At 41.3% G+C, this 18,979-nt stretch overlaps 2 protein-coding genes across 6 annotated transcripts in view; both read right to left on the minus strand.

Moving 5' to 3' along the window:
* LOC115614618 (septin-2) overlaps nt 1-10,697 on the minus strand; it is a 37,713-nt gene extending 27,016 nt beyond the window's left edge. The window contains exons 1-5 of one of the 5 annotated variants that reach the window (XM_030501745.1): nt 10,165-10,697; nt 4,603-4,654; nt 3,411-3,510; nt 1,854-1,940; nt 1,116-1,239 (exon numbers count right to left, since the gene is read on the minus strand). In XM_030501745.1, the coding sequence (XP_030357605.1) occupies nt 1,116-1,239; nt 1,854-1,940; nt 3,411-3,510; nt 4,603-4,629 (338 nt within the window). In that variant the 5' untranslated portion in view covers nt 4,630-4,654; nt 10,165-10,697. Of the gene's footprint in view, nt 1-1,115; nt 1,240-1,853; nt 1,941-3,410; nt 3,511-4,602; nt 4,655-5,561; nt 5,794-10,052 lie in introns of those variants that run through there. The other 4 variants (XM_030501748.1, XM_030501744.1, XM_030501747.2 and 1 more) reach the window with 4 other exon arrangements.
* Nucleotides 10,698-11,216: 519 nt separating this feature from the next.
* Nucleotides 11,217-18,979, minus strand: part of CDC45 (cell division cycle 45) — a 40,134-nt gene continuing 32,371 nt past the window's right edge. Inside the window, exon 19 of the mRNA XM_030501738.1 lies at nt 11,217-11,335. The gene's annotated coding sequence lies outside the window, so the exon portion shown is untranslated. The remainder of the gene's footprint in view (nt 11,336-18,979) is intronic.

Below are 18,979 nucleotides of genomic sequence, written 5' to 3' on the forward strand. Positions count from 1 at the left end.
GTTTTCCTTAGGATTACTCACCACCATCACAAAAAGTGCCAACAAAAACTAAAGGCTAAGCAAAATAAGTATTGTTAGCACTTCTTAAAAGACAGCTACTTCATAAAAAAATAAAAATCAAAGTTTAGCTTCTAGTTGCACTAGAATAACTCAGGCATCCTGTAAGCACATCTTTATTTGAAAAAAATTATCACAAGATCAGTTCTCCACAGTTAAAGGGATGTGCATCATCATGATGATTTGGAAATTACATTTATGAACAATCTTATTAATTCTGATTTTGTTACAAACTGCCCAGTTCCTTCCTACCTATTTTACCATTTTCTTTCTTCTCAGTCTTTATGCTAAAGCAAATACTTATCTTGTCCAGTGTACCTGCAGACAATTACTTCAGCTGTTAAAGACTAACAGCAATATTTAGGCCAGAGACAGATAAGTAGTAACTCCATCATTAAAAAAGCAATTCTACCCAAATTGCTAGTAGCACACAGAAAGGACAGGGAATTAAAAGTACCATATTAAAAACACGGAAACTGGATGGGCCAGAGATACGGAAACTAAAAGACAAACAAAGAATTTCCTTCTGTCAGAGGCAGCTATAGAGACATATATAAGTTGACTGCAGTGGTCACAGAGAATCTTACTGGACAGAAGGCTATTCATTTTGAGGGGGAATCATAGGCAGCCTAGAGAACACTAACCAAACCTTTTAAAAACATAAGTAAGTTGTTAGAAAAATGAAACAAAAAGTTGTACAAAGTAATACAGTTTTACTAGGGATGTGTATTTTAGGCAACAGAAAAATGTATGAGAAACTTGATTTGAAAGCCCACACAAAATGAAATTATCATGTCACTGACAATATGAAGATGAGCACCCAGAATCCAGAAGTGCTTAGAAAATTGTGCTTAACTGCAAGGACTCCGAAAAGACCCTCTACCAAGAATTGAAGATAACACCCCATTAACGTTAAGAATAATGAATCTGTTGCTTCCTTTTAGTACATCAAAGTTATCCAAAGACCACCAGCTGGATCACTTAAGTTTGGAGAGACAGACACACCAGTGGTTTTGTAAGATACAAACTATCAAGCAAGGCAGTATTTACACACATACCAGTCCTGGCTGTTAATGGCATCTCCGTATCCTGGTGTGTCAACTACTGTTAAACGCAGTTTCACCCCTCGTTCCTCTATCTCTACTGTAGAAGCTTCGATTTGAACTGTTCTCTCTATTTTCTCTAAAATAAAGGAACATTTTGATTGTTATTGTGCCTATCAATTGCTGCAGAAATCCCTGCAGGAGAGAGCAACAGAGGAGGAAATTAATCTGAAGTGTATTGCAGCCAATGTGACACAAAATATTTTAAAGTAGAAAACAAGTTAGCTAGTCAAACTTTAACACCACATTTTTGTAAATAAACTAGAAGCAATGAGCTAAAAAGGGGGGATTTACTCATGGCAACATGAAGAAATAAAATTCTCAGAAGCATGCTGAATTCTTTGTCAAAATGTATTTACACCTCTTAGCAGGATTTAAGGCATTACAGGCAAAAAGCATTAGAGGAAATGGGGATCAGAGCAAAATCACATTTAGGTATATTAACACCTAAAAGTTTCGGGTGGCAGAAGTGTTGGTTATTTTAATAACAACTGATAAAGAAACAACAAAAGCTGAATTTGAAAGAAAATAAATGAAAAAAATGACAGCTCAAAAAATAGAATCTGGAGGATTAAAATACACCTAGATAGGGGAAAGAAAGGGTGAAGTTCTCATCAGAATGAAGCAATGATAACTGAAAGAATGTGACATTTCATAGACTCTGTGCTGGAGCAACTGTAAAACCATGTTTACCTGCAGCTCCAGGAATGTAACGTTCTGGATAAAGATCAGTCAGGAACAGACTGTTAATTAGAGTAGATTTTCCCAAGCCAGACTCACCTACAAACAAAATAATTCAGGTTATTAAGCATATACACCTTTTATCCCAAAGCACCTCCTCTTTCGCCAAGCCCACGTTTTGGAGGAAAAATAATCTGTTCATCAGGATCCACCCTAGCTTTTGATATAAAAACATCAAAGGTTCAGCAAAGCACTTTAAAACCACAGGAAAAACAAGCCTCTAGTGTTTTTATAAATGTTACATGAAAATGATAAGTTGACTGTAATAGATTTCATAATAAAAGCCAAAAGGTCATGTAGCACTTGACTATACAGCTAGAGATAGTTTGGTTACTTCAGCGAAAGAAAAGCTTTTTTTCATTTAAACTTAGAAAATCAGGAGCTGTAATTTCTGAGAGCTTTAAGGTTTTCCTAAGCTAGAAATTGAACCTATTAGGAGGGAGAATGAATAAAGCAATCTCAAATTAAGAGTCAAGCTTTGCACCCTTATAGTCAGGCTACATATGTCCTATGAAAAATGAAGCAGAAAATCATAAGAAAATTATTCAAAATTCTCCCGAGAAGTTCCAGTTTCAGTGATACAAATTCTCTCCTACATCAAAGTAACGAAGTTAAAACTGTACATGCAATTACTAAATGTGAATTTCAAAAAGTCCTTTTTTTGCTAACCCAAGGAATCAAAGAAGTCAGCATTTAGAATGATTGGCCATGTTATTTTAGAGGCTACTAACACCTAATCTTAGAGATGGAAAAGTTATATGTATTTATCATCACAAACTACATGAAACCAAAATCTCTACACTTATCACAAACTACCTAGTTATTCCACAGACATTGCTGAACGTTCTGTCACCAAATAATCCCAAAAGGTGCTACAGAGCACAGAGAACTGTAAGGAAGTGTTATGCATTTCTTCTCATTTTCATTTTGCAATAACTTGTCATTCCAAAGTAACCACTACAAAAAGGTGATAGTACCATGGACTCCCATTGCACTTGTATAACATTAAACTGATCCAATGCAAGTATAATTCAACACATCACTTAAAACAGCTTTGTGCCTAAGGGACTTCCCATCAGATTCCTACAGGTGCTCATTCACAGAAGAGGCAAATCAAAAGTTTAGCGATAATATCAGTGTGAGTCAGTATGGAACAGCAGAAAACACAATAGCAGCATCACCATTTCGACAGCAAGATATTCACCATGTGCATTCATGCCTTCAGATGGGGAAATGGGAGTCAAAGAAAGATTAATCAACTATCCCTACCATCTGATGATGAGTCAGGAGTACAAGAATGTCCTGTTGGCTCAAAGTCATCTTTAATCACCACAAATACTTATTCCTACCAAACATGACAACATAGAAAGAGATCTAGAAAGTGTACAGAGGGCCAAAACTTTTTCTTCTGTATAAAAGCCAATTGCTAAGTAGGAAGACACATGTCTTTGTGAAAGAAATTTTTTTGTTGTTGTATAACAGTCACAAATACCTAAACAAGGCACTTACCAACCACCATCAGTGTGAATTCAAAGCCCTTCTTCACAGATTTCCTGTGAACCTGGTTGGGCAGATTAGCGAACCCCACATAACCTGCTGAGTCAGAAAACTGACAAGAGAACAAAAGTTGAGTATAAATGAGATCCCTTTCCTCCTAGAAAGTTGAAAAAGAGTTCACTTGATTCTATACAATAAAGTGCAGAGGTACATAAAACACATTGAAAAATAGAGAATTAAACCTTTTTTTTCTTCCTGCTATAGCAAGGCAGACCTTGAAACAGGCCCATTTACCAAGCAACCTGATATAAAGAGGAATCTGGTAAGTACCTTGGGCTACACATAAACAAAAGTCTCTCCTCAGATAAAAAATCTGCAAGCTTGCAAGAACACACTATTATTAATCTTAAACTGAAAACATAGCTAAAAATGCCAAAGATTTTAAGCTAGAGGTCAAAAATATCTGTTCAAATTTAGTATCTGTTCCTACTATCTTCTATAACAAATATATATATAGTAATGCCAAGATTACCAAGATACAACTACACAGAGATCTATCTTCTGCTTGTGAAACTGTTCACCTGTCTTCACAATGGTTAACTTGTAACACAAAAGCAGGAAAAAGAAACAGTCTGAAAAAATTATCAAAGAGATCTGGGCTATAAAAAGGGCAGTGTGCTTCACCATCTGTTATCAATTGACTGAAAACCTAATAGGAGCCTAAACAAGAACTGCAGCCACTTATTTAGGGACCTATGAGATAGCTGGAACCAAATTGCCTTTACAGATGAGTTTATAATGAGAATAGTTTTTATACCATGCCATACTTCCAGCGGAGTAGGGGGGATACAGTGAAAAATCACTTAAAAGGCAATAGTTACTTGCTAACAAACCTTTTAAAACCCACTCAGATGGGGAAAACCATGAGAAAAGATGGTTTGTCAAATGAAATTTCCTTAGGTAAAGGCACCATTGTAAATATGTAAGCAAACACTCACTGACTGGCAATCATCCCGAAGCCTATGCTTTCGGATGCAAGAGCACATGCAAGCTCTGTTTCTACTAAGCAGATCCTTTTAAGAAACACATATGAAGCAATAAGGTATCATTTATTCACTGTTTTACTACTTCAATAAAAACATGAGTATCTTCAGAAGTTAAATAGATTCTAAGCAAAGTTTTGGCCATGCAGCCATCTCTTTACCTTTACTTTTTCACCTGACTGAGACATGTTTCGTCACTCCAAGATTCAGACACTGGAAAATAAAATCCATAGTGCATGTTAGCTGACTTGAGGGTTACATTCATTTTAATTTTTAATTGATCAATTGCATATAATCGCATTTTATTCTAGCAGAACAAAATGTCACATACTCAAAAATTAACAGAAGCCATACTCAAAATAGTGGCTTATGTGAAGCTATTCACAGGAAAGAAATTACACAGGATTATCAAACCCAGAATACTCTACTGAAATACTTAAAAGTTTTAAAACAGAAAGATTACTTTAAAACTCAAAGCATTAAACTCCAGTATCCTTAAAGATCTTTCATCCATCCTGTCTTTAAAGCAGGAAAAATATCTACCAAAAGCTAATGCTGAGTATTCATGGTTCTCCTGGCATAATTTTTTTTAAAAGTTCTGATTCTGTAATTAGCTAATAAACCCCAAAATTCAAATATTCTCTGTTCCCAACCCCCTATACAGAATAGCATAAGGAGGTCTTTTTCCCTTTCATTTTTACCCTTTCCACTTTTGACTTATATTTTTCTTAAAGATAGTTTGAAACAGGTGAATGTAATGCAACTGTTGTCCAAAACATGGTATTTAAGAATCATTACCACATACAACAATTCTCCTGAGAACAGGATACCTCTGGTATTTCCCGATAAAGGCTATAACATTATTCTCAGTCACTTCAAAGTATTATCACTGAATATGAACACTACACCGAATGCTGGCACTTGGCTAACCCACACTGGACATGAAAATTCACTCTGATCTGAAGGACTATCAGAAAGATTTGTTCTTTAGTTTCAGACACCCAGAACAGCTGGGGTTTGGCAAGCCCTTATCTTTTTGCTCAAGGATGTTAGCTGTGCTATAGATTTGCTATCACGGCAATAGCAAGGCCCTTTTATTTAGAGCGGCCACAGCACTGACCGGAAACGCGGAAGCGGCAGAAGCACTTCACAGCTTGGTTTGTTGACAACGCAGCTCTTGGCCTGGGGAAGCAGGGAAGTGACCTATGCAGGCACCTGTGTGTTCAGACAGAAGTGCTTTCCTGTTGGGTAGCTGTACTCACTCTAGCAGGATACAGTCCAGTTTCTGACACTGGCAGCCTGACAGTCAAACCCTAGCAGAGACAGACTAAGCTTTGGACTGAAGGAAAAGCTGAAGTTAATTGCAACTTGGAGTTTTAAAGAAAACATGTCTTCAGCTCACACGGCATTTCATTTGCACTGAAGCAGGCATTTTAAATCCTGGCAGCTGTGCAGACACCAGCCACCCTGTAAGGAAGGAAAGTTGTATGGTTTTTTATTCATCCAACCACTTTTCCCCCCACTTGCTTGCTAATGAAAGCCTAATACATCCATTGCCTAGAAAATTAGGAGGTCCTGATCCTAACCATCTTCTGATCACCTCCAGTTGGGCATTCCTCAAAACAGCCTGGGAAACACCCCTTCAGAATGGTTTTGAAAAAGCCAGTCACAACCTCACTAAAGGATGTAACTCATTGCTCTGTCCACATCTTGTTTCTACATTTGGAAACCTCTGTTGTCACCTTGCCTATAAAATCATAGACAAGGTGACTGAGCAACATAATTACAATGTTACAAGCAACATAATTCAAGAGTTTAGAAAAGTTCCTAAGTAGTCACTGAGTGTTAATGTAGCTTCACCTTCTTGGCCCATTTCCCACAGCAAGGTCAGATGAGAAGCCACCCAGAGCAGCTGCTATAGTTAAACCTGAGAAAGGGGAACAATTCAGATTTAAATATGTATGCCAAATTCTCTAATTACTTCTGCTTTAAACTGACAGTATAGTCACATCCATTGTAGCATTACCCAAGCTACCGGATTAAAAAGCAGAAATGTCACAATTGTTGTCAACTGAGTATGACTCATCCGGCTTCAAAATTAGTCTGTCATCTCATAAAAAGCTAAATTTACAATAAGTTGTTCCACAAATAGAACTTACAAAGCCTGTTTCCTACCAGGTAAACCACATTCACCTTCTGTCTTACTCTGACCAAAAAGTCACTGTAGCCGAAGCTGCAGACAGCTTCTCTGATCACATGATGCCTGCAGCACATGCTTAAATGTATGTGTACAGCAAGCACCCAGTTAGTTATTTCCCACTGTATCTTGTTAGACTAGAAATACTCTAACTAAAAGTTAGCTAAACAACAACAAAAAACCTCACTACCCAAATGAATGAACTCACTGTTCCACAACACCTAAATGAGGCACTGGGGTTCAAATGAATCCTGTTATTCTGCCTCAACACATTTTGCAATTCATAATACTGCCCTCATGAGGTTTCCTAGAAAATTATTCCAACCATCTTCCCCAGGTGACTTGGGCCGTCTTTCTGAAGCTTTACCATATCATTACAGATCAAAACCTTAGAATAAGCAAAATACTGTATGTTACATTTTCACATCTTCTTACAGCACCAAGTAACCAGAGTGCTTACAGCATTGCTTACAAGTGACAACGTGTCAATGGACCAGACTACCCAGGGCACCAATGCCTGCTGAACTCCTGAATGTGTCTGCATGCAACTGAGTCAAACATTCAAATAATGCAAAGTTGAGTATCTGACAACACTCTGCATAGTCCCACATCTGGAAATTGTAGTTTAATTATTATGGAAAATTAATGAAAAATTAAAACCAAACAACAATGGCAGAGAAGAGCAAGCCATTTTCCTTAGATTTTCAATGAACTATTTCAATCATTATAAGATAAGCAAAGCAGCACATGCAAAATATTTCAAAGATTAAGGAATAAATAAGGTACACTTGGACTGACTTGTAAAAAGCCATGAAACTTTACTTGTAAGTAATTGTGGTCCCATTTAGCAGGTCTAACAGGAAAAAAGGGACACTATGCTGCAGCACTGGAATGTCCAAATCAGGTTTTGAACAGTGGATAATATTACAAAGTTTCATTTTGGATCCCAACAAATTCCTATTCTAAAAATGTTCAGCAATCAAAGGAAGCAGATTACCACTAAGTTCTGTTACAGTTGCCTCCAGCACAAATACAGAGGCCTGGAACGTGCCACCCTACCATCTTCTGCTAAGAACAGTATTCGAGTGAAAGAGAAAGAGAGGGGAAGGAAAATGGGTCATTTCCTTTGCTCCTTTCAGGATGCAAGAAGTAAACTGCTAGGAACAGGCAGATTGGGAGCTTCTTAATAGGAACTAGCACAAAGAAAACTCTATGAAAAATGTACAAAGAGTGTTTCCATATAAGGATATTAAACAACATTTTAGAAGAATGACTTCAGAGTGACCCTAACAACCATCTCCACAAGCACAGCAGCTCCCTGAGTTATCACATGGGGCCTCATCTGAGATTAGGTAACTCTGATACTTTTGAAAAAGAATTTAAGAACCTAATAAGGAACCACAGAAAGCAGTTAAGACTTAGGTAGGTTTCCAAGTGCTGGAAATAATCTCAACAACATTAGCATTCTGAAGTCTCATTTTCAGACTTAAAGCAGACAGTGAAACACCAGGAAAGTGTCAGTAAAATACCAATACTTGTGTTTTCTCACAAAAAGCACTACCAAAACCCACAAGGAAATGGCAGTCAAGTACTGAGGCACATAAATATTTTTTAAAAAATAATTATAACTTCCCCAAGCGTCTTGCATACAGAGAAACAGGGAAGTCATGTGAATATTTAAAACTTCCTCATTTTATTCCAAACTGGATATAGGGGTAGTCAAATACAAAGCAGTTCACTTTTTTTTCTGCTAGCTTACACTATCGAAGTTGTATGAATCACCCCATTCTGTCAAACAGCAGAGCCTGTTCTCTGTGTCAGGCTTTGCTCCCAGCACAGCCTCACCTCTATACCTGGAAACCCACTCCCAGAACTCCCAAGAAGTGTCCCTCCAGATGATTCCACTTTCCCCATTAGAAACAATGTTACCAACTGAAGGAAACCTCTTTTACACAGGAACAACTGAATACATTTCTGCATTACTGTTATTTGGGAAAATAACTGTATATCACTTCCACGAAACACAGAATGTAACAGCAACTGCAACAACCCAGGACTGGCACTTGCAGGTAGACCATGCAGAGTGTATGCCACTGCTCTGGATTTGGATTAGCACTCAGAAGTTTTACAGACTTCATCCTGATAACATATCTGAACCAGTGACACACCATATAGATTGTGACTGGGAATGCATTGCTGTTCATCAAAACTTGTAACATTCCTGCGACCTAACAGCACACATATGCACAGCAAAGGGAGGCGAGGACTAAGCACTGAGAGAACCATGCATGAGCACTGCTCTTAAAAGGAAAAGGTCTAGAAAAAGCAATGCATGAATCTAGACCTCTGATCTTACATATTGTGTTTAAAGGTCCATTTCAATGTTAACATACTGCTCCAGACAACTTCCTTTCTTAGTTCTTTCAATGAATACAGTCACTTAAAAAGCACAAAGGTGGCAATGATATAGTCCACATTAACAATCAGTTTTAGTGATTATGTGCTTCCTACGCAAGCAGCTTTTGACAGTATTTTCCCAGAGTCACTCTATCAGAGGAAAACACTGTGAAACAGACTTGTTTTACAAGTCTGCAGGAGCTTTTCTTAAAAATTAAAAAGCTAAACACATTAGCCATGATCACTTATCAGGGTACGGGCAGCTCTGCCTCATACCCACAAAGCTTAAGTATAACTGTGTGTGTACTGGCAGAGCACAGCAAAAAGCGATAAGTTAGTATGTTAAGCCACTTTCAAATCATGCCCGAGTCCCATGATACCGTGCAGCCTCCAGCTTGCCTGTAACCAGTAACTTAAGACCTTAAAAACGACCAAAAGCCAAAGGTAAAGCACTCTGTTGCCAGCCCAGGAACACATCGCTCTGTGTGCTGGTGGGTTACATTGCTCCCGCAGCATCCCCCGGTTCCTGGCACTCGGCCACGCTTGGTGTTGCAATTTTTAAAACATCCGAGGAATGCCAATGGAGACAGAACTTCCTGCTCCGTCCTCGCCCCGCATCTCCGGCCACATCCTGCCGGGCAGAGCCCAGCACCGCAGGGGCCTTTCCACACCCCCAAAGTAACGCAAGCCCTGCTCTAACTTAAAAATTAAAGTGAGCCTGAAACGGCCCAGGACCCCGATACGCTTTTCCCTTCATCATCTACTAGCTCTTAAAGCCTCGTCCCGCGCAGAGGGAGGCGGGAGCCAGGCCGCTGGGCCGCACACGGAACACACACCACCGCGGGCGAGCTCCGGGCACCGGGCTGCGGCCGAGCCCGTACCGCTGGCGGCTCGACAGAGCAGGGCAGGGCCGAGCGGAGCGGTGTGCGGGGCGCGGGCCGGGCCGGGCGGAGCAGTGTGCGGGACACAAGCGCCCACCCGCCGGCCGGAGGGCGCGACTCAGCCGCGGGCGCTTACCTGAGCCCTCAGCTGCTTCCGCCAGTGCCTATCAGGCAGGCCGCGATCCGGATACTGCCCCCGCGCAGCCCTCCCGCATCCCACATGCCACCGCGGCCGAGCGCCTGCCTACCTTCCGCATGACTCTATGGTCGGGACCGCTTCCCAGGATAGCAACGAGGCGCGGCTTCGGGATGAGGGAGAGGAGGGATAGAGTGTCTCCTCGCCCCGCCCGCTTGCCTCGGTGGTGGCGGGGGGGCCGGTCCACGTTGCCGTGGTGACCTCCCCGCTCAGGGCTCGCCGGCCCGGCCGCCGTGAGGGCGCGGTGCTGGAGCCGGGGCCACAGGCGAGGGTCCGGCTGCGGGAGCGGCTCAGCGGCGGGTGCTTTTCTCCCGAGCCATCCCGTAGCTAACAGCTAACGTGGCGCCGGTGGGAAGGGCCTGCAACCCGCCGTGCGGGATGGGCGAGTAGCTGCCCTCCCCGGGGACCCGCCGCTCCCCGGTTCCCTACAGCGCTTCAGGAGGGAGCGGTGCCGCCGCACCGCAACCTGCTGATGTCCCCGGGGATCCTGCACCGGAGCAAGTCTGTTAATGCTTTGGCCCCGAGTGCCCTGCTCCAAAATACTGAGCGTCTCCTGGTCCTGCTGGCTTCACAAAAGAAAAAACATGGGAGGAAGGCTCATCCGATAGAGCCGCCCCTCACGGAGGTCACTGCACCCCGACTACACCACACGGTAGCCAGTGGTACGGTGGTAACAGCTTTGAAATGATATGAGTCTGTCTTCCTACCCCAATTTCACAACCAGCCAGCAGCATGCTTGCGCATCCACCCGTCTTGTGCAAACAGCCTGGGTCTGGAGCTACGTACATGAGTTAACGTTCAAGAATGAAACAGCCAGACCCCATTCTGCCTTAAATGCCTCCATCTCAAATCGTTTGATTCCTATTTCCTACCCAAGTACTTTTGAGGTTTTAGTGATACGCCTCACAGTGGAAAACCTTTTGGTGCGGTAGGTGCGATAGCCAGGGAGAACTCTAGCTTAAGCTTTGTGCTGTTTGATTGTAATGCAATATGTAATACAAGCCCGTTTGGTTTTCAGCTGCTCGTCCACACGTGAAGCAAATTTCTCTCCCAAACATCATTCAAAAACCCCAATGTACTCGTTTTACCTGCACCACTGCCACCTTCTCTTTCATGACAGCATTCCCTCTGGTTAAGTGAGAGCCATCCAGGTCAGTATCATCGATGAAGGGGTGGGTGGGATTCTTGCCAGCAAGTTCTCTGAGACTCCAGCAGACATAAACCTGCAGTGTAAATGACACCTGCAGTCAGATTACAGAACCAGATCACTTTCTCCTGGTGAAACAGTGTTACACAACTCAAACACTCAATACAATGCTGGGAAGATTAAAACAGAGTATCAGTAGTTCAAGGAAGGTTTTTTCCAACCATTCAAGCTGCAAGAACTGTGTGCAGGGAAGTTTTTAGCAATCCATCTGGACATTTTGCAGAGGGCAGTTTGTATGTGCAAGCTCACAGCAAATCTTTTGACTGACAATTTTGAATATGAAGAAGCATATTTCTGTTTTGTCTGTACTTCCATCCATTAAACAAACAGGGTTGCAGCTCCCAACAGGAAAATGTGGAAGTGAAATAAATGTGGCTGAAGGCAGACTGGCATTATCTATTAATTCACGTTGTGCTCATATTATCAGCTGACCATTGATGTGATCTGAGTAAGAACAAGATAAAAGCCAATGAAAGCGCAACCAAGTTCCGTTTCCTAGGACAAAGTGTAATGTTATAACACAAAGTAGTGTTACACACTACCTTCTTGGAGGAGTTAAAAGGTGGCATTTCAATCTTCTTTAGAAATTAAGGTCTTACTTTAAATTATTCCATGGATATCCATATAGGTGTTTTGTAGCATCACCAAAAGAACAACAGTGGCAATTTTTCTTTCACTAAATTAGAACATGGTGATGCCCTCAGTATTTTACACACATAAACTATTACACATAACTATTTGTACTTGAAGAAACTACAAGAGATTAGTGTGGACAATGCCAAACTACAGACTGGCATGCACACAGAGCCTACTGGAAGTTCCTGCTTTCCCATGATTGTCACTCCTTTCCTTTCGCAGGATTTAGTGCAACGGGTGAAACATTCTCCAGAAATGTCAAATGCCTCATTATTGAGGCTTACCAATGATTTCCCCAAGTCATGGCTCAATCACATGGCTGACCAACTGTCACACAAAAGGTTCAGGCAAGTCACAATCATCCCAAAACAGTCCCATTGTGCCAGAAAGTAACACAAGGAAGGGCATTTCGGGTAAGAGCAAAGGTCATGTCTCACCAGTGCCCTACCTCTGCAATGCCCAGTAGCAGATGCTTAGGAAAAGATAAAAGAGTGTCGTGTCTGTGTATCCTCCCAGCTTCCGGCAATCTGGAGCTCAGCAGCTTCCTGAGCCAGAAGTTTTATCTTGATAGTCTTCTCTTCCATGAATTTTTCTTGTTGCTTTTTGAACCCATCTCAACTTTTGACATTAAAGAGCATCCTGTGACAATGAGTTTTACAGTGCATTACGAACATATACTTTTGTTGCTTTTGAAACCAGTTATGGGACTTGTTACGAAACCGCAGCATGCGGGGTCACCAAGCAGCAGAACTGGAACTATTTGCTGCACATAACTGAGAAATACTGCATTGCAAAAGCCTAGAGAGAATTTATACCCACAGAAGATGTACAGCATGTTTGTTATTTCTCACACTGGTATTAGAAGAGGTGCAAACAGAAGAAATTGTTGTATTGAAGAACACTGTTCCTTCTAAATGGTTGAATAACCTAGAGATGTTAATGCAGTGAATGGCAGTCTGACTGTGAATCACTCATTCCCATAATTATTATTTCTGAAATAATTTTGTTTTATTCTTCCCCTGGAAGCTCAAATGCCTTTTATAAAAGTTCCTGGTACATCTCGGTTTACATTATCAGAAGTACAATTAGAGTCCTTCCTTGAATTCAAATCTTAACTTTGTGGGGAGTCACGTCTTAGCAAGTTAGAAATACCTCATCCATTCAGCAAAAATACTCTGTATCTTTTGTTCTGCTCCTTAACAGAGAAAATGGTGGGATACTGATTATAATAAAATAAACAACACCATATAACTGAAAACAAAATTGAGTTTTGAGAAAACAATCTTATGTCCCTTGGCATTATTTCTATTAGATTCAAATTTATAAAAAGATATGCTGCTGAGACAGAATAAAACTGTCTCTTTTCTGTTATGAGATCCTTTTAACTTGATTTTCTTTCAGTTGAGCCTGTTCCTCACATAGCTGGATATTTGGAACTTAGCCTAAAATTATGTGTGGTCGCTGTAATGGCTGCACTGTAAGAGCAATTCATGGAGATACCGGTCCACCACTGTAAGACATGGAGCATCTTCAACTCTCCCAATCTTCCTGCCAGATAAAATTACTCAAGTCCTGATTAAACAACATATTCTTAATCATATGCATAAATCCTTTTAATTTCCGAACATTTAAGTTTGTGTTTGATTCAGAATATTTGTGTATGCTTTGCTAAATTATAGTACATGGCTCCAGGACCAAGCCTGGGAGAAATAAATAGGTAAGAGCATGCTGTGGGTGACATCCCGTTTTAAAGGATTACCAGATAAAAAAGCGCTTTGAACATAACTAGTGTGAATGTTGGATACTGTAATTTAAATATTCCCTGGGCTCATTGTCAGTATTTGGGTGTGCTGATAGACAGGAATTTAAGGGCAAACTTCCCGTTCTCTGTTAGCATTTGGTAAACTGGTGATTTGTTAAAAATACTCTTCTGTGTAGTGCTTTGTCTATGGAATCACTAATGGGTGAGCCATACTAACATCTCAAATTTTCTGTGTTTTTGCAGACATGCTGCACTGGAATCGGAAAGTCTGGTCCCCTGAAAGCTGGTCTCACTGCTGAGCCCTTCTGAAGCATGCAGCTCAGGGCTGGAGCTCTGGTCATGTACAAACAGGAAGCCAGTATCTGTGGATGCACCGGGATTTATTAACACAAGCAACTTTACAAGTTATTTAGTAATCCATAAGAAAATCTGCAACAGATAAGTATTTCCCCTTGCTGAAAAAAAAACCACCAAAAACCAAAAAGACAAATGCATTTTTAGTAACGCACCACAGGAAATGAAGATTATGTTTGAATTATAGCAGTCTCAGAGGAATAGAAGTGGGTTTCTGCATTTACAAGCACGCACAAGCCCAGCTTTTCAAGATGCTAATTATGGCAACCAAGAAGCAATAAGGAGAATCTAAAACTTTTCTCTGGAATAAGAGGCATTTTGCATCTTTTCACCAATAACAACCATCCTTTCCTCTTACTGAAGCCGGCTTCACTTTTAAGAAGGGAATCAGGATTGACAAAACAGATGCATGCTATTCCCAAATAAGAGGCTTGTCTCAGTCTTGTCTCAGAATAGGGACAGCACTGCTGAGAATTAATCACTCTCAAAATCAGAGGAGGTGTCCCAAACATCTCACATATTCTCAGGAACACAGATTTCCTGGGACACTAGATAAATGTGCTATGTTTCCCATCGCTAGTCCTGAACAGTTTTCAGTAACTTCATGGTCATGTCTTTACTAATTACTTTCGACATCTGCAATGTATATTTAAAACAATGGCATTTGTCCCTGCTGACGCTGTTCTTTACAAAATGACATCTGATGTGATTTCCCAACAATTAACATGGGAAAGAGATCTACCAGGATCCTGGTACACCACAATCTGTGGAAGGAGGTTAACTCTGGAAAAGGACAAAATTAAATTACAGTTCTCCTGATAGGAAACATGACATAGAATGGACCTGTAGGCATGAAACAATGTATATTTCCTACAGCTACTTCCCCCCTCTCCAGCGAAGCTTCAATACATTCTCAAGAGCTCTCCATAGCGTTAAGGAGAAGTATTTGAAGTGACATGGTCTAAGCATATATTCAGTGTGACCTCTTGGCTAAGTGGGATCATCAGGCTGTTTAGATGCTCATCTACAGATGGGCCATTCTAAGCTTTGGGAAAGGACCATCATTCACCATATCAACTGCCATGAAATGCTGTTAACACAGGGTTGTGGCTGTCCAGTGACACCGCAGCATCCTCTCGAAAGCCAAATTCAGAAAACAAGGTGCTGAGGAGTTAGGTACACAGCAGCTCACCAGTGCAGCCCTGCTGGTCTGGGCAGTGGTGACTGGAAATTTTCCTGTCAGGGAGGTGCTTTAGCAAGTCATGAAGATCAATTCCAACCAAGGGTAAGTTTCAGATGCTGATCCAGAAGTTTGTGTGTGGAGGAATTCAAGCAGGGAAGAACTCAGTTCTAATGGTGGTTTAGCACAATTCATTTCCTCCTTATGTGAGGAAAGGGCTCAGAACACTGTCTCAGTATTCCCACCATGTGTAGCCCAGCCAGAAGCCCCTGCTCCTGGCTCCTTGGCAGAGCTAGTGGGAGTTCAGTAAGAAACCCCAGGCAGAAGGTGTATGTGAGGTGCAGACACTGATACAGGGCTAGGGCAACTTGTTTGGAACAGATATACAGCAGCAAATATATGGAGGCTGAAAGCAGATTTGTAACCTCTTTCACTGTTTTTCCAACTACACGTATCTGTTTCTTTCCTTTCTTTTATGTGAGTCTTGTCACATCACCACTGAGGGAGAAGAGTAGCGTGGGCTTCCATTTCTCAACTTCTCTGAAGGGCGGCAGCAGTTCTTGTACTAAAAATGCTGTTGGACCCTGTATCATTAGTGCCAGTCATAGGGCGTTACTGGTCCTTCTTGCAAGATTCTGGTGTGGCTCTTAAATCATCACTTCTCTTTGTTCAAAAGATGAACTAAGAGAGGAAATGACAATTTCTTGTTAACCACTTTAGCTTGTTTTCAAATGAAATGATCTTGAGATAAATCCTATGGTGAAATTGTGCACTTTAATTTTGAAATAACCAGTTCATTCGACAAAGACTCATTCCTATGTGTCAGTCTTCTGATGTGTCACGCTGGTCTGAAGACACGTTGGCACTGCTGACATGCAGGAAATCCAAGGAAGCCTATCTTACTGTGGAAGATGGTATGCACACTCCAGCTCCAACTAAATCTCTTCTCTTGGGAAAAACAGTTGCATTTTAAAGGATAATTCAGAAAGGAGTACTCTTCACTGAGAAAACTTGAGTTTTCTAAATAAGGAACAGTTCCTGCCTAACACTCTGTATTTATAAATCTCCTTGGCTTTATTTCAGCCATAATTAGAAGACAAAATCTAACACAAAATCTATGTCTCATAGGATTCCTGATTCTTCGCCTCTGCTGATTCAAAGTTATAGTAAGCTGTCTTGAGATGACTGGACTTTTAATTAATTTTTTGACTCATACTCTGTTTTATTCATACAAAGAATACCAGGTTTGTGCATAAGCTTGATACCAAATGCCATTTGCTTCTCTGTCTTCCAGATGCTTAACATTTTAGGGATGAGAAGGAGCAGAAGCACGTAGGTAAGGGACATTATGCAAGTTATAAACCAAGAGTGCTCTGCAGACTACATTTCAGGTCCCCAAAGGCAAATCTATCTAAACATTGCTACTGGAATGCTTTGGGGCTGAGCAAAACCCTAGCAAGACTGGAGGATTGGGCACAGCAGTTCTGTGCTGTCGTATAGGGCTCACACACTGGGACAAGCAATGCTGGTAAGAGCCTGGACTCCCCTTAGCAGCCCTCCCAGTAATTCTGTGCCTGGTATTTGTCCTGATTATGTCAGGAAAAGAGTGAAAACACAATCACCTCTAATCCCAAAGCTCTCTTGCTATAGTATGTTTTCTGTGCAATTGTTCTCAGCTTGAATACCACTTCCTCCCATTTGCACAGGCTGCAAAGCCCCCCTATGTATCCCCCTCCTGAATAATTTAATCAATACATAGCTGCAGCAGTAATAGATATAATGACGTTATTTGCTAATGAGTTACTTTGCTGCAAGAACATCATGCCTTTGAACTTTAAGGAATCCAGACTTTACCAGCAAGGATTTAACTTAAAAGTAGCAATTTCTTTACTTAACATCCCAAGCAAAACATCATGCTGATTTGTGTTTCCTTTTAAGAAATCAGAACCTTTTCATTTCTGGGAGTTTAAATTAACTCCTGGTGTTGTAACATTAACACCATTCAGAAGCCCAATGTGCTGAAGCTGGTGGGGTCCACAGGCCCTCCAGCAGCTGTGTCGGTCAAGTTACCAGTAAGTCACCAGTAAGTCACCAGTAAGCAGACCAGTGATTACCTTGCATCAATGGGCTCAGTAACGGTAGTTTGTGCAATAGACTCACTTTCAGGATCAAGGAATAGAGTAATTAAAAATGGAGGTTGTTGCCAGTAGCCAGGATGAAAGCTAATATCTGGGGTAAGGAAAAGAAACAATCAGACAAAGGTGAAATACCAGGAATGGAAATGCCTCTTAAGCAGAAGGGTTCGTTTACCCTGTCATTATTAAGCATGTATTTCCCCAGAGAAATAATTGCCTTGGATTAAGTGATTTGTAGGAATCAGTTGCTCGGTAACAGGTAGCAAGGGAAGGTGGGGTGAGGGCTGCAGAGGTAAAAACAAGCCATGTGCTGGTCTCCCTTCTCAGCCCAAAGAGCCAGGCAGCTGCACAGGCCCCATGAGTGCCTCCCGGCTGGCACAGGAGCACACACAGGCCATTTATCAGAGGAAATTCAGAGTTCCGTGCTCCCGGGCAAGTGGCAAGGGTGGGGCTTTCCTGTGCTTATGGGCTAAGATAACTGGCATTTCTCCCCCCCTTTTTAATTGTTCTTCTGTGCTGTTTTCTATATAATCATTATTATCATCATAAACACAGATGTTATCCAGTTTCAGCTTGTGTTCTGGGTTTCTTCCTGTTCACCTCTGAGATATCTCTGTCTCTGAGGCTGGTTCGTTTGCACATTCTCTTCTTCCTGACACCAGGGACTTTTCTGAGTGATTGTAAGCAGCCTCAGTTTGACAGACTGCACAGCCCCAGTCACACATTCCTCCTGGACTTGCACAATGGAATTTACAGTTTTAAATAATTGAAGTAAACTGTATGTATTTCATATACAGCTGGAAGAGGAGATAACTCCTTTTAACTCCGTTTACCAAGCTGCCTCTGTTAGGAAGATATTTTCCATGCTAGAAATGTTTATAGCTCCTCAGGCAGAGATAATCAATGGGAGTCTGCAGTCATTATGTTGTCAGCATGTCCACACCATGACAGTCCACAAGCTGCTGATGTCCTCCTGTTTCTTTTTTTGGGTGTCTTGTGGCTAAAGTTCGTCTTCTGGTTGGAAAAACAAAAGAAGTGAAAGGCCACATCCAGTGTGCTGTGATCTTCCTGTTACCAGCGCTGGGGTCTTCTGCAGAAGAGTCATCAGTCAGGATGTAAGTAGGGCATTGCTCAGTGTTAACCGTTACATCAGTCACGTCCTCAGCTGTCAAAGCATGTGGTTCCTTTAACTTTTGCTTACCATTTCTTGTGCTGCCTCTTCTGCTTCACACATGGACTTTTCCATTCATGCTGCATTCATGTCAGTCTTGATATTTCCATCACAAATCTCTGTATGCCATAAAACATGCAGTAAACTACACTGCAACAGAGAAAACCACTTACACATAAGCGGGAAAGGTGTTCTTTTCAACTCTGTGATCTCCTCTACACTAGGATACTTTGGGCTAACTGAAAACAAATCTGGTCAAGTCAATTCAAAAGTATGAACATAACTTTCAATTTTGTATAAAACATTTAAACTTATTTATGATAAACCAAAACAACCCCAGTTTAAATCTAAACAAGCTTTTCTCAGGGCATCCAGTGGAAAGCCACTGGATCACAGCTCCTTGTGAGTGGTGTGAGGTCTGC

The sequence above is a fragment of the Strigops habroptila genome, chromosome 11, assembly GCF_004027225.2.
Source record: "Strigops habroptila isolate Jane chromosome 11, bStrHab1.2.pri, whole genome shotgun sequence".
Taxonomy (NCBI): Eukaryota; Metazoa; Chordata; class Aves; order Psittaciformes; family Psittacidae; genus Strigops; species Strigops habroptila.